Source organism: Coloeus monedula (assembly GCF_965178545.1).
Source record: "Coloeus monedula genome assembly, chromosome: 6".
NCBI lineage: Eukaryota > Metazoa > Chordata > Aves > Passeriformes > Corvidae > Coloeus > Coloeus monedula.
In genome coordinates this window covers 60,445,123-60,458,838 of record NC_138786.1, presented here as the reverse complement: position 1 = coordinate 60,458,838, position 13,716 = coordinate 60,445,123, and the positions used below count along the sequence as shown (strand labels likewise).

The following is a 13,716-nucleotide window of genomic DNA, read 5'->3' as shown; positions in this document are numbered from 1 at the left end:
TGACCTCTCCCACGCTGTGAGCACTTCCCTGGAGAGCCTGTTCCACTGATGGATCAAACCCAACCATAGAATCCTGGAATGGTTTGGGTTGCAAGTTAAAGAACATCTGGTCCTTCCCCTTGCCATGTGCAGGGACACCTTCAACTATCCCAGGTTGCTCCAAGCCCTGTCCAAGCTGGCCTGGAACACTGCCAGGGCTCCAGGGGCAGCCACAGCGTCTGTGGGCAACCTGTGCCAGGGCCTCAGCAGCCTCACAGCCAAGGATATTTTCAGACTATAAACCCCCCAGCTCCCTTCCCGTGGGGCTGCTCTGGCTGCTCTCCAGCCTCTCCTTCCATAGTTTGTGTGTTTAACCAGAGTTGCCCCATCCCAGGTGGAGAATCCCACACTGGCTCTTGTTACATTTCCGATGGCAGGTGCTTGCCCAGCACTCCAGTTTATCCAAGTGTCTCTGTGATCCCTCTCTACCTGCATGGGAGCCCAGAGCTCTACTGGATTAACATCCCTCTGCTTCCTGCATCCAAATCGTTTATAGAACAAATTAAATTTTCTGGGATCCAGTGCTCAGTGGTCACCCCCCAGCTCCTCACAGCTCCCACTTGATCGCGCACGTTTCATTGCTGCATGCAGCTCGCTTATAATAAAAGCTGATTTTGATCGTGCACATTCCACGTCCTTCCTGCATGCAGCTCGCTTATAATAAAAGCTGATTTTCCCACTGACGCAGCGTTTATTGATCACTTACAAGGACTGTCCCGCCCCGGTTCTCCCGTTGCGGCGCTCAAGAGGCCCAAAAACGCAACGCCCAACGTGGGGCTCGAACCCACGACCCTGGGATTAAGAGTCCCATGCTCTACCGACTGAGCTAGCCGGGCGCTGGGGAGCAGGTGCCTTTACATGTAATTTAGCGTAGTGCTTAGTGACGTCATCCCGGGAGGGCGGCGCGGCGGCCAATGGGAGCGCGTGTTGCTGGGCGGTGGGCGCGGGACGGGCTGGGAGCGGCGCCGCCATGAGCTCCATCGGCACCGGGGTGAGTGCGGCGTGAGGGGCGGCAGCGGCGGCCGCGGCTCGGGCACAGCGCGGCCTCCCGACCGCCCCGAACGGCCCCCGCCGCACCCGGGGCCGCCCCGTGCCGGCCGCGGCGCTGCGGCCCCGTGGCTCTGCGGGCGGCTGAGTCACTGCGGCCCGGCAGGCCCGGGGAACCGGCGGCGGGGAAGGGCGGGCTCCGGGATAATGCACTTATAATGCTCCTCTACATAATATACTTGTATGCATTTCAAATATATTCCTGTGTTCCATAGGTTTAACTTAAATGGGGGCCTACAGGGAAGCAGGGGCGGGACTCTTGGTCGGGAGCTGTAGTGATATGACAAAGAATAATATGGATACAATTTGAAAGAGGGGAAATTTAGGTTTGATATTGGGAAGTAATTCACCGCTGTGAGGGTGGGCGGGCCCTGGCACAGGGTGCCCGGAGAAGCTGGGGCTGCCCCTGGATCCCTGGCAGTGGATGGGGCTTGGAGCAGCCTGGGATAGGGGAAGGTGTCCCTGCCCCTGGCAGGGGTGGCACTGGATGATCCTTAGAGTCCCTTCCGACCCAGGCCATCCTGTGATTCTATGAAATGTAAAGGCAGGCAAAAGCTCACGTAGGTTTTGAGTGTTGGGTAATGCTCAGTGATTTCACATCTGTGCAGTGTCTGGATTGACAGGATTTGCAGTGTGGGTACATCCTGCACTGATGTAATGGCCTCTCCTGGCTTTTAGTCTCTGTTTTCTTCTGTTCCTGCATCTTATGTTAGGGGACAGCCTGCTCTGGGGACTTACACCATCTCTGGCAGCGATAGTCTTGAATTTTTAAAATAAATAGGCCTGATCTAAAAATGCTGTGATATTATGTGGGTTTTTCTTGCTGAGTATTTTGTCTTCTTCTTCAGTATGACCTGTCAGCTTCCACATTTTCTCCAGATGGCAGAGTGTTCCAAGTGGAATATGCTATGAAAGCTGTGGAGAATAGCAGGTAAGATACAAATATCTGCATCAAATATCTGCTCTTTTGGCCTCTTTTAAAGCAGTGTTGTTGGACTAGAGAAACACGAGGGCATTGCGGGTAAAACTGTGGTGGTAAAATGAGTTCTGATCTAAAAGCCCATTTTAAGGGTGTGGATTGAGGTGCTGAAAGACTGACACGCTCAGGGCCTTCCTTGTAAATGTATCAGCTTCCTAGGGATTCCTCAAGGCATGGAGGACATCCAAGTGCTGCTGAAGCTGCATCAGCTGCTCTGGGAGTGTCTCTCTTCCCTGGAGTGTGTGTGAAGGAATGTTGGGAAGTAAAAATCCCAGCTGTGCTTTAGGGGCAGCAGGATGGATTGGCAGGGCACAGACAAGGTCACCCAGGCGTCTGCTCGTAGCCACAGGCTCCAGATAAGGATTAGAATCACAGAATCCCAGGATGGTTTTTGGATTGGAAGGGACCTTAAAGACCATTTAGTTCCATCCTCTTGTTGTCTTCAGTGCTGGAATTGTGACAAACCTACTTTTGGGGATATCATGTCACTGTTTCTTCTGTCTTGATAATTCTGTGTTACATATTTTACACTGTGAGAAACTGACATTTTTCTTGTCTTTCAGTACAGCAATTGGGATAAGATGCAAAGATGGTGTTGTCTTTGGAGTAGAAAAATTAGTCCTGTCCAAGCTTTATGAAGAGGGGTCCAATAAACGTCTCTTCAATGTGGACCGACACGTTGGGATGGTAAGGTGCCATTTCATTTTAGAGCTGCATAAATTGTAAGGTGACCCCCCCCCAAAAGGACAAATTCATGAATTAGAGAATCAAAACCAAGTAGATTAAGAAAGTAATGTTAATGTGTCTGTGTACAGTCAGAAATGCCAGTGGGTTTTTTACTGTTCTCTGTTATTCTTGGCACAAAAACATATATAAGTAAAATCCAAACTTAAAATAGAAGCTCGAAGCTGTTCTAAATTTTTAGAAATGCTTTTCCAGTTGTTCAAGCTTGTAAATACAAACACAAGTATTAAAATGGTACTTTTTTACCCAGCTACCAAATAAGGTGTGTTAAGGGAAAACATGCTGCATACAAGATTTTCTTCTCAATAATGTAAGAATCACCTGAATTCCTTAAAGACTGGTGTATGGAGGACTGGCCTGTCCATACTGTTGATGTCAGAACAGTGTCAAGGAGTGGTTCCTGTGTGAGAGAAATGCCTGAAACCTGGTGAATACACGATATGAAGCATTGATTGAGTTGGTGTAGTCGTGGTAAATCATACAACGATAATTAACATGAAGGTAACGTCGGTTATTGATTTTCCCAGAGAAAAACTCTTTTAATGTATAGTCCCACTGGCATGTAGTGAGGTTGGTGGCAGGTGGGCAGTTTGAATTGCCCTGTAGAATGAGTATCATGGGCTATTGCCAGGTGTGTCTGTGCTGGTGACACGCTCTCGTTCCAGGCAGTCGCGGGGCTCCTGGCAGACGCCCGCTCCTTGGCAGACATCGCCCGGGAAGAGGCTTCCAACTTTAGGTCTAACTATGGCTATGACATCCCCCTGAAGGTAAGAAAAGTGCAGTTCTCAGGGTTTTTGGCTTTTATTTTTGACACGAGAATGACATTTTTATTCTTTATTTCTGTAAATAAGGGTTTCCAGTGTTTTGTTTTTCCTTTTTTCCACGCAGCATCTTGCAGACAGAGTGGCCATGTACGTGCATGCCTACACCCTGTACAGTGCTGTCAGGCCTTTTGGGTGCAGGTGAGTCTTGCAGACACACTCTCTTTGTAAATATCTTTTGGTTCATGCTTGCTGGAACTATTTCGGTTGTCTTGAATTCTTTTTTGAAACCTGGAATTAGTAACCCACAGTTCATCTCCTAAAGATTCCCTTCCTCTTTCTTTTTGTGTGTGCCTAAAACCTCAGGTGAAGAATTCAGATTCCCATAACACTGTGCTAGGCTTCTACAGAGCTGGTCAATTTGTCCCTTGTTTTTAAAGTTTAAGGGTTTGTGCCATAAGGCTGTGACAGTGGTGAAAGCAGAACTTCCCTCTGCAATCATCCTTTTTGCCCTGACACCTAAAGAGCAGGTTACAACTCCTGAGGGAATCTAGTACAAAGGGACTGATAAACAGATATGCTGCCAAGTTACTGCTCAGTAAAATGTTTCTGGCAATGTGCAGGTGCTGTTCTGAGGCAAATTGCTCAATAGAGTGTAGCAGGACAGGAGGAGTTTTCCTCCAGGAAGGGTGTAGGAAACCTGAGCTGGTGTAGTCTCTAGTTCTGTGTGTGTTGGTAGAAGGACAGTTTTTAATTTCTCTTTTCTCCTCCAGTTTCATGTTGGGGTCCTATGATAGTGATGATGGTGCACAACTGTACATGATTGATCCATCAGGAGTTTCATACGTGAGTGTGTCAAAAATATTTCCATCTTAGCAGAAGTTCCCCTTCTAAAAGTTCCTAGTTGGGAAAATAGTAAGTGTTGGTCCAAAACAGCTGTTGCTGTTTTCTCCTTTTGCCTGCGAAGATCTCTGGTGAATCACTGCTGCGTGTTTGCATGTGCTTGTTAAACAAACGTGTATTTCTTAGAACTGCAGTCTGAGAAATGAGTTTAAAGCTTGTCTCTCAGAAATTTGGGAGTTCATTCCATCTGGCTATGTCCAATGAAAACTCCTGTGCACTGCCCCAAAAAGGCAAGAACTGTAGTGATACCCCTTCACTAAATACTTCAGGTAAGAGAGGGCTGTTTCTCTGGCCTGCCAACAGCAAACCAAATTAAATTAGAATTGTTGTTAATTGTTGTTAGTGCTGCATTTTCAGCTGTGAGTAACACACAGGTCAATACACACACATACTGTTGGATCTTTTAAAATTTTCTTGCAGTACATCCAGGACCATGGCTGTTGAGAGAAATAGAAATGCTTAATTTTTATGTGCTTACACTTCAATTACATTTGCACAGTAGGTGGGTTTAGTTTGGGGTTTGTTTGGATCCTGTAGAGCTTCTGTAGTTCCTGTAGAACTTCTCTCTTCAAACTAATTCTAGTTTATTCTTCCATTTACTGTAATAGCAACTAAAAAAATCTCTTACAACATTTTGAGCTGATAAGTTTCTGTCCTGGGATTACTGAGCACATCTCTTTTCTATCAGCACTGGTGGTACTTGATGTAGTAATTGGGCTCTATTCAACCATTTGGGGATGTGCCCCAAGAGAGAACAATACCAAGGTTACTCTGTTTAGCCTCTCACTGTGAGTAGGGTGAGCTTGTCATGTGCTAAGTGACAGTAAGAGCTGTAGAGGGTCTAGTATTTAATTAAATTTGCATATTGTGTGTTTCTTTTTTTTTTTTTTTAGGGTTATTGGGGTTGTGCCATTGGTAAAGCCAGGCAGGCTGCAAAAACAGAGATAGAAAAACTTCAGGTATGGTCTTACAGTATCATTGTGCTGTCTCAAGACAAATATTCCTGGTTTATTATGTTACCTTTGGGTGCCTAAAATACATAAAATGCAGAAGAAGCGGGTGAAATATTTCCTTGTACATTTGCCAATGAGCCAAGTGAGAATATAAAAGTATAAATCTGTTTTTCATTCTGAATGAAAACTATAGGGCAGCACTGTGCAGGGTGCTATATCTATTATTTCCCAAAGGTTTTAGATAATTCTTTTGTTTAACAAGTTCAAAAAGGCTGCTCCTGTTAAGGACAAACTGGTCTGTGGAGAGAAGACAACCAAAAGGTATTGAAGTGTCCCTATAGCTCACTGAAGTTATGTTAGAATCCTGAAAGATTTCCATCTTCCTCATGTGTTTTAATATCTGACACCCTTGGAGTTGGAGACAACATGGAACCAAATCCTTCTCCTGGTCTGTCTCATGTAATTTTTATGTGATACTCTGTTAGCATCTTATTTTGGTCTGCAGAGGGATGTCACAGCTGTTCATGGAAAGGTTCAGAGTTTATATGATTGTTATATTTTTAAGAATAGCCTATTTATGGTGCTGTAGCACCATGACTGAAAAATTGAGGAAAAATTAGAATGTTCTAGACTCGATTCATTCAGCCTTGAATCTGGTTCAGATGCTTGAATACCAAATTAAAGATGAGAAGCCTACATGATTATTTGATCTTTATACTGGAATTGTGGCATCTGGGAAATCATAATTTCAATTTCCAGGTGTGCACATTGGCAAAAGACAGTGCTGTGTTGGGTTACACACAATCTACTGCAAATCATTAATTTTCTGTGCAGTGCTGGGATTTTCAAAAACTTCTGCAGTTAATAATGTGAATTACTGGAACTTTACAGTCGAGCCTGTAGAATGCAGTACATGGAACAGAGGTGTGGCACAACAGGGCCCAGCTGCAGGTGTTGATTTAGGGGCTTGTTTGCAGTGTCCCCAGTAATGTGTGGGATCCTGTCACAGCTGTGTGGGGTGAGTCCAGCCCCGCATGCCAATGCCTTTTGTTCACTGAGGACTGGGCAGGTTTCCAGGTTGTGGCTAATTCTGACAAGATGAATTTGTCAAAGCTAAGATGGGAAAAAACCAGAAGTACAAAAGGTTTTGTGGGGTGAGCCTACAGGAGCCTGTAAGCTAAGATTTGTTTGTTGGAAGAGATGACTCCAGGTGGAAAGGAAGAGGCAAGCAGGGAGTCAGGACTTTAAACCTGCCTTAGGGGACTGCAGAGCAGATCCTGTGTCTGGGGAGGGAGGATACAGTGTGTGAAAGTCACATGTAGCTGAGGGTGCAAGAAGAAAACCCTGCACTGATCACATCTCTTGCATGTTGTGTCTGTAAAGTCAGCTGTGGGAAAACATAGCTGTGTGGAGACTGCTTCAGTCTCTTGATCTCCTGCAGCTCTGATACTATTACAACTTTTTGATATATGGACACAATCATGATTAACATGGGATAAAACTGTTCACATTGTTTACTTTCATTGTCTGCAGAATTAACATACCTGGGATGGGATAACGGCAGAAATTAAACTGACTTCAGTTTTCTCTCTTGTAAATATGCATGACAGTAGTAGAGCTTTAGGGTTTCCCATTTGACTGCTAACTTGATATGCATGAGTACACATCATCATTTAAATGTTTGTGTGACACAAGTTACATCTGTGTTCTGGACTGAGTGTCACAAAGGCAATGGGTCTCTGTTTGGGGAACTTCTCCAGATGGGACTGTGATGGCACATCTCTCTAACCAGGCACAGGCATTTCTTCTCTGGCCCGTTGCTTCACCCCAGAAAGGGCTGTGACACTCCACATGAACTCTTGTCATCTGAATCCCTTCACCAGTGCCACTCCACATGAACTCTTGTCATCTGAATCCCTTCACCAGTGCCTCACAATTACCTTCCATATTAAGGGTTTGAAAACATTTTGGGAATTGGAAGAGATGGTAAATTGCATTAATGGAATGTAGAATATATTACTGCTTCATAGGCCAGAAAAGTTGACCTATAAACCACAAGTTTATTATGTCATGGAAATTTGCACCAGACTTTGTTCTGATTAACTGTGAAGCTGCCAAAAGACTGTGATATAACTGAGAAAATATGAATTGAGATGCTGATGCCTTGCTCAGGCACGCAGTTGGTTGTTAAACAATATTCACCTCTTGGAGCATTACTTAAAACCCAAAATTGCCTGTAAAAGTGTTGGTAAGACCAAAAGTATTACTGTGCTGCCTAGAAGGAATACAAATATTACATGTGAAAATACGGTGCCTCTCACTGTTATTTTATATCAGTTGAGCATAAAGCATCTAGGAACAAGTCAGGCTTTTAGGATGCCAAAATCACTTGTGTAGCTTCTAAGATTTCAGCTGATGAGTGCTTTAAACTGGGGAAATTCCAAGTAGTTATTTTTTTCACAGAATCTTTCAGTTGTAATATTATTCCCTGGAAGAATGATTTGCATAGAGCAAGCTGGAAGATGCACGGTAGAGAAGAAATGTGGTTCTGGTCTTTCTGTTACTTTGACTACTGAACATGAAGCTCATTAGGCACATGGCACAGCCTCTCCTGTTCTGGCCTTGTGGAAGATTTATATTCTCCTTATAGAAATCGTATATCTGTGTGTCTTTTGCCTACAGATGAAGGAAATGACCTGCCGTGATGTTGTTAAAGAAGTTGCAAAAATGTAAGTCTCCAACCCGTTTTTTCAACTTGACAAAAATCCAGATTGGTGAGCTTGCTTTGGCTTCAAACTCAGGCTGTTCCTTTTAAATTGGGTATCGTGTGTTAAATTGTCTGACTCCAATCCCTGGTTTTAAAATACTTAGACCAGTGACAGAGGAGGGGAGACTCCTTGGCGTCCTGGTTCTGAAGTAAGAAGTTGTTTGAACAATGACCTGATGCTTCAGAGAGAAGCTGTCCACAAATGATGCTGAGGTCCTGGACCCACCCTAAAAAAAAAAAGACTCAAGTGCTTGGGAAAGAAGCAAAGTAGAACTTCTTTAAAGGAATATATACAGTATAGCTGTATTATTAGACATTTAAAAATAATTTCTAATAATGAAAATACTTCTGTTCTAGTTCTGCTTCAGCTCAAACTCACCAGCAGCACTAGACAGGGTTCTGTTTTTCAGCTCAAATTCAGCTCCTCAGTAGCATTTAGCAAGATAACAAAGATTTTAATAACTTTTAAACCTAAAATACTAGGCACAGTCCAGAGCAGTGATTTCTTCAGGAGCTTGTAAAGGTACACTTTGTTGCAAAAGGCTTGTAATCAGCTGAACATAAGAAACATAAGAAGGGCTTATAGATCATCTCAGCTAACAGAGACAGGAGGGTCTATAAGCATAGAGGGGTATTTCCCTGGACACCAATGTTCACTTCAGTCTTTATATTTGTTTCACAGTACTTCCACTGGAAGTACTTAGTGCGGTGCTGAAGGTATCCTGCCTTCCTCCATCATCTCCAAGGTTTCCATGTTGGGTAGGAATAGCTGATGTTTTTCAATTTCTGACTTATTAGTGCTTTCTGAAGCAAGCTAAGAAGTACAAAATACAGGCTTCTCAAACAGTGAAGCCACAGGTTATTGTGAGTTCTGCTGTTTTGAGTGTCTCAGCTCAGGATTGTTCCAGTTTGTTTATGTGTTCTGCCACAGGATGAAATCACATCAGTTTTGTTACTGCAGTGTAACATTTCTGTCCCACAGCCTAAGCAGTGACTTTACTGGTCTGGGAGGCACTGTGAATGCTATGATACCACTTGGGGTTTAAATTCCCATTTCCATGTTTGCCATAAGCACCACATTGGAAATCTTATGTACAGACTTCTAATTAGACACAAGATACTGTGGTGGTGGGATTTAGTGTGAAGTGTAAACTGAAGTAAGATTTACAGGGGGAAATGCAGGACACTCCAAGCTGTATTATAACTGATTTAGCAGAAGCAATGATGATGCAGCCTTGGTTCTGCAGTATCTAAATCTTAATGTTTGTTGTAGTTAGGGCAGCTTGAACATCTCAACCTGCATCTTGGCTATAATGATTTAAAGTGTTTTAGACTAGCAGTTAAGCCTGGAAAATTCTCTGATGGTGTTTGGCGGGGAGAAGGCACAGGGAGAGCTTCTATTAATCATAAGGCTACTTTAACAGAAGAAATCTGTGACAGGAACAAAGTATATTTAGCCTGTTGGTATATTTAGTCTGTTCTAATCTGTTCTTTCTCTGTTCTTTTCAGAATCTACATAGTTCACGATGAAGTAAAGGATAAAGCTTTTGAGCTGGAACTCAGCTGGGTTGGAGAAAGTAATGCATTTCTGTAATTTCTAGACCACTCCAGAAAATTTATAACTTTTTGTAACTAAAGTAAAACATTGTTTCTTAAATTCACTCTGTATGTCAGGGTCCTTGTGTGAATTGTAATTAAGACATACTTTTTTTATTGGCAGTAACCAATGGAAAACATGAAATTGTTCCCAAAGACATCAGAGAAGAAGCAGAAAAATACGCCAAGGTAAGTTCTGACTTGGGTGTTGTCTCAGTGCTTCACTTGACAAACTGTTGAGTTGCCTGGAAAAGGTATCATTCCAACACACATCCCTTCTGTGTTAGCTGGTGTTACTGGGAAGGAGGAGGAGGGAAGGCTACAATGTAACCCAGGGACAGTTCTTGCTCTCAGAAACTTTTAATTCACAGGCTGCCACACATGGTGCCTTTCTCCTTCAAAAGAAAATGTGTTGATGGGAGCTGTCCTGCTGAGTACAAGGGTTTGGACACAGTGAGAGGGTTGTGAAGCTGCAGCAAAACTTTTTTATTGTAGCCTGATTTATAAAACAACTGTTAGACTATCCTTTAATTACACTTTCTTTTTTTAAACAGGAATCTTTGAAAGAGGAAGATGAGTCAGACGATGACAATATGTAACACATTGTTACTCCAAAACAAGTCCAACTTTTCTTATCTTAGACCAGGTTTGTTTATAATGCATTAAAGCATGGGATGCTGTTATGTACTTGTTGGAAGAAACCGACTGACCAACTTGCACTAATAAATTTTCCATTTTACTGTCTCTTAGCTTTTATTTCAAAAAAATATAGGCCAGCAACTGTACCTAAACAGACATTAGGAAGGAAAGACATTATCAGGCTGATGTTGTGTCCTAAAGCATTCCATTTGAGCCAGGCCATGTACAGAGAAACAATATGTTTAGACATCAGACAGGTCTCTTGTTTATGCTGCATCGTTTAGAATTAAAAACCAGTACTCTTGTTATTCCTTGATTAACCAGTAGCACAATTTGCAGTTTGTTCACAGCTGCAGTCTCTGGTTGCTCTTGGCAGAAGAGATGAGAACATGACCAGCTCTAACAACAGGTTACAGTTTAAGGTGATGTGCACAGCTCACAACTCCTAACTGCCTCTGTAACAACCAGGAGTTCAGGAAAAGGAGTGTCTATCTGAAGTACTAAGCCTAGGCTTAGTGGAGGAGTAGCAGGAATTAAAAACTAATTCAATTTAAAACAGTGCTTGTGTTAAGTTCCAAAGCTGTGAGATCTATTAAGCAGTGTAACTGGAATTAATGCTTGAAGAGCCAAACTATTTTTAAATAGTTTTATTCTGTTTCTTAACACACTTCTGAATCAGCTTAATCAATTGCTGACCTTTGCAAAAGTTCAAAACAAGCTTTGCTGCTGTCATTCCCCACTTCCTAGGAAAACAGACTGCCTCTTCTAGTCACTTCAAAGTTCTGAAGCAGCAGGTTGGATGGGGCTGGGAGCACCCTGGTCTGGTGGAACATGACCCTGCCCATGGCAGGGGAGTGGAATGAGATGATCTTTAAGGTCCATTCTAATCCATATGATTTTCGAAGATAAAAAACTGTTCTGTTCACCACCTTAAAACTCAGTTAAAATTGAAGTCTTGCTTGTGCATGCAGTTTAAATTCTAACAGCCCTGCTAGTCTAAAATGCATACTTATGTCATGAATCAAACTCCTCAGCTTTAGGAGTACATATTCTCTTGTTCACTAGCCCTTAAAACAGAAGCTTTCCCTTACAGGTTTATTTTTATAGGGGTAGTTTGGAAAATACCTGGCCTTCTCCAGTCTCTTTTGTACCAGGATTACAAAGCACAGGTTCTACTTCCTTTTTGTGACATGGGAAGGTCAACAGAGAGAGATGGCTCTGACTGTGTCAGTTCAGACTACCTGAGCTCCTGCCTCTCCAGCTGGGCAGAGCTTTTGGAGGCTGCTGGGACAGAAGGGGCCAGCCTGAGCCAGCATTAGTCATGGCCAGGACAGCAGCCTCCTTCAGCGCCTCCTCCCGAGGCAACAGTAACAGCTGCTGCACTGAGTCAGCCTGGAATTCCGTGTTCCGTGTTCCATGCTCCAGACTGAATTTACTACTGCAGTTTCCTGCTGACTCAGCTCTTTGAGTCACGTGTGAGCACCAGTCAGGAAACTCCTCAGCAGCACCCTAAAGCATCAGCTGAGGCTGATCTGCCACTCCTTGGGTATGGCAGCAGGGAGCTTCCTGATTCTCTTCATTTTGGCTTGATTCTGTTCCTAAAATCACAGAATCGCTGAATAGTCTGAGTTGGAAGGGACCCGCAAGGATCATCAAGTCCAGGATGAAAACCCATGAGCTTGGTGTTTTTAGCACCATACTTTAAACTGCTAAAGGGAAACTGAAAGCCATCCTCATGTGGCTACACCCACCCATCCACCCCTCTAATCCTTTCAGTGACAGCCATTTACAATTAGGGACAGCAACTACAACACACAGCCAGATTTCAGGGTCCAGTGAGAAGAGCAGTACCAGCTGTATATATTTAAAAGAGTAAATGGAAGGAAAATATCCCACAGTATATGAAGAGATAAGAGGTAGGAGCACATTTTGCTTATCCAAAATTTCCAAATAACTACTTCTTGGAGAACATGGCAATCTAAAATCTACACTCTGATTTTTCTGTATCTGTTCACAAGAAACAAAAAGTCCCATGAGAAGCAATTCAAGAGGCTGCAGACAGCCGTACGTGTAAAGTGCTGCCCACTGTCTTACATGTCATGGCAAAATTTAGTTAGTACCAAGATGATTATTACTGCCAGGTTATTTTCCAAATTTAATCATTATATCAGAGTATAGACTCAGCCTGTTGATGAAACTTGTATGGTCAGGAAAAAAAACTACTTTCATTTCCACTGACTGTGGATGGGGAAAAATAAAATTGAGCATTAGAAGGTGGAGAAAAGAAATTTGCTTTTATTCAGAAGACTGGGCAGTCAAAGAGGAAAAAGGCAGGAGAATACTAAACTAACTATTTTAATGCTGACATTTCCCTTTACTTTAGAAAGAAAACTAGCACAATTCTTTTTGATCTTAAGTTCAGCATTGCTACCTCTTGTCAACAAGGCCAGGAACATTAGAATAGATTTCTAGCCCAGAGAGACTCATTCCAGCAGAAAAACTACTGCAACTCCCCTTTGACAGCTATTTTTGTAACACTGCAGTTCCATGAGACAACCACACTGCATTTAACAAGTAACTTACTAATTTGTTACTTAACAATTAACTAATTATACAGTAGTGCATTAGCCATCATAATGTTTCACTAATTTAGTCCACAGCTGATAGGCTAAACAGAAACTTCAATGAGTTTTGCTACTGAGAAGTATTTACTTGTTGCTATGTCAAACAGTGAAGTTGAGCAGGGGAAGAAATCTTTAAAAAAGAAGGAAGTAGCTATTTATGGCCACACTGACCAAATAATTAAAAATGCAGTGGCATAGCAAAGCATGATGAAACTTTAATTAAATGTTGATGACCATTTTTTTTTCTAAGCTGTCTGAGGCAAATCACTTGGTGAACAAGCTCCTGAAGGGCTCAAGCTGGATATGAGGTTATTATTTAAGTAAGGACTAGAAAAAAATACTACTAAATTGCAAAAAATCAAAAAGCTTACATTTAGCAGAGGCTCTGTTTTAATTACAGGACGAGGGGTAAAAAATTTTTCTCTGTTACAGATACTGTCATATCCTGCAGGCTTAGACAACATCTAAGGACAGGAGTTTGATTTAAGCCCAGAGAACACCACCTGATCAGGCAGCCAGCACGAAGGTTTGAAAGGCAGCATGCTTTCATGCTTTTAGGCTTGGATCCCCTTCCCTAAAATTAAAATTAGCTTTTATAGCTGCCTTGAAAATGGTCAATTATAACTTCAGTGTAACTAAAATGTGGAAATGCTTTGCAAGGCAA

General features: G+C 42.7%; 1 protein-coding gene across 1 annotated transcript; it reads left to right on the top strand.

Moving 5' to 3' along the window:
* The first annotated feature begins 982 nt into the window (after positions 1–982).
* Positions 983–10,533, top strand: PSMA3 (proteasome 20S subunit alpha 3). Its single transcript, XM_082283184.1, has 11 exons — positions 983–1,030; positions 1,935–2,017; positions 2,629–2,752; positions 3,475–3,576; positions 3,698–3,771; positions 4,344–4,416; positions 5,367–5,432; positions 8,109–8,155; positions 9,703–9,770; positions 9,914–9,978; positions 10,344–10,533. The coding sequence occupies exons 1-11, from the start codon at positions 1,010–1,012 to the stop codon at positions 10,386–10,388; spliced, it is 768 nt and encodes a 255-aa protein (XP_082139310.1). The 5' UTR covers positions 983–1,009; the 3' UTR covers positions 10,389–10,533.
* The last annotated feature ends 3,183 nt before the right edge of the window (positions 10,534–13,716 follow it).

Excerpts from the sequence above, each read along its gene's own strand:
- PSMA3 (XM_082283184.1), top strand. The coding sequence starts at position 1,010 with ATGAGCTCCATCGGCACCGGG. Across the intron at positions 3,577-3,697 it reads GCTATGACATCCCCCTGAAG|CATCTTGCAGACAGAGTGGC; the intron begins GTAAGAAAAGTG and ends TTTTCCACGCAG. Across the intron at positions 5,433-8,108 it reads CAGAGATAGAAAAACTTCAG|ATGAAGGAAATGACCTGCCG; the intron begins GTATGGTCTTAC and ends TTTTGCCTACAG.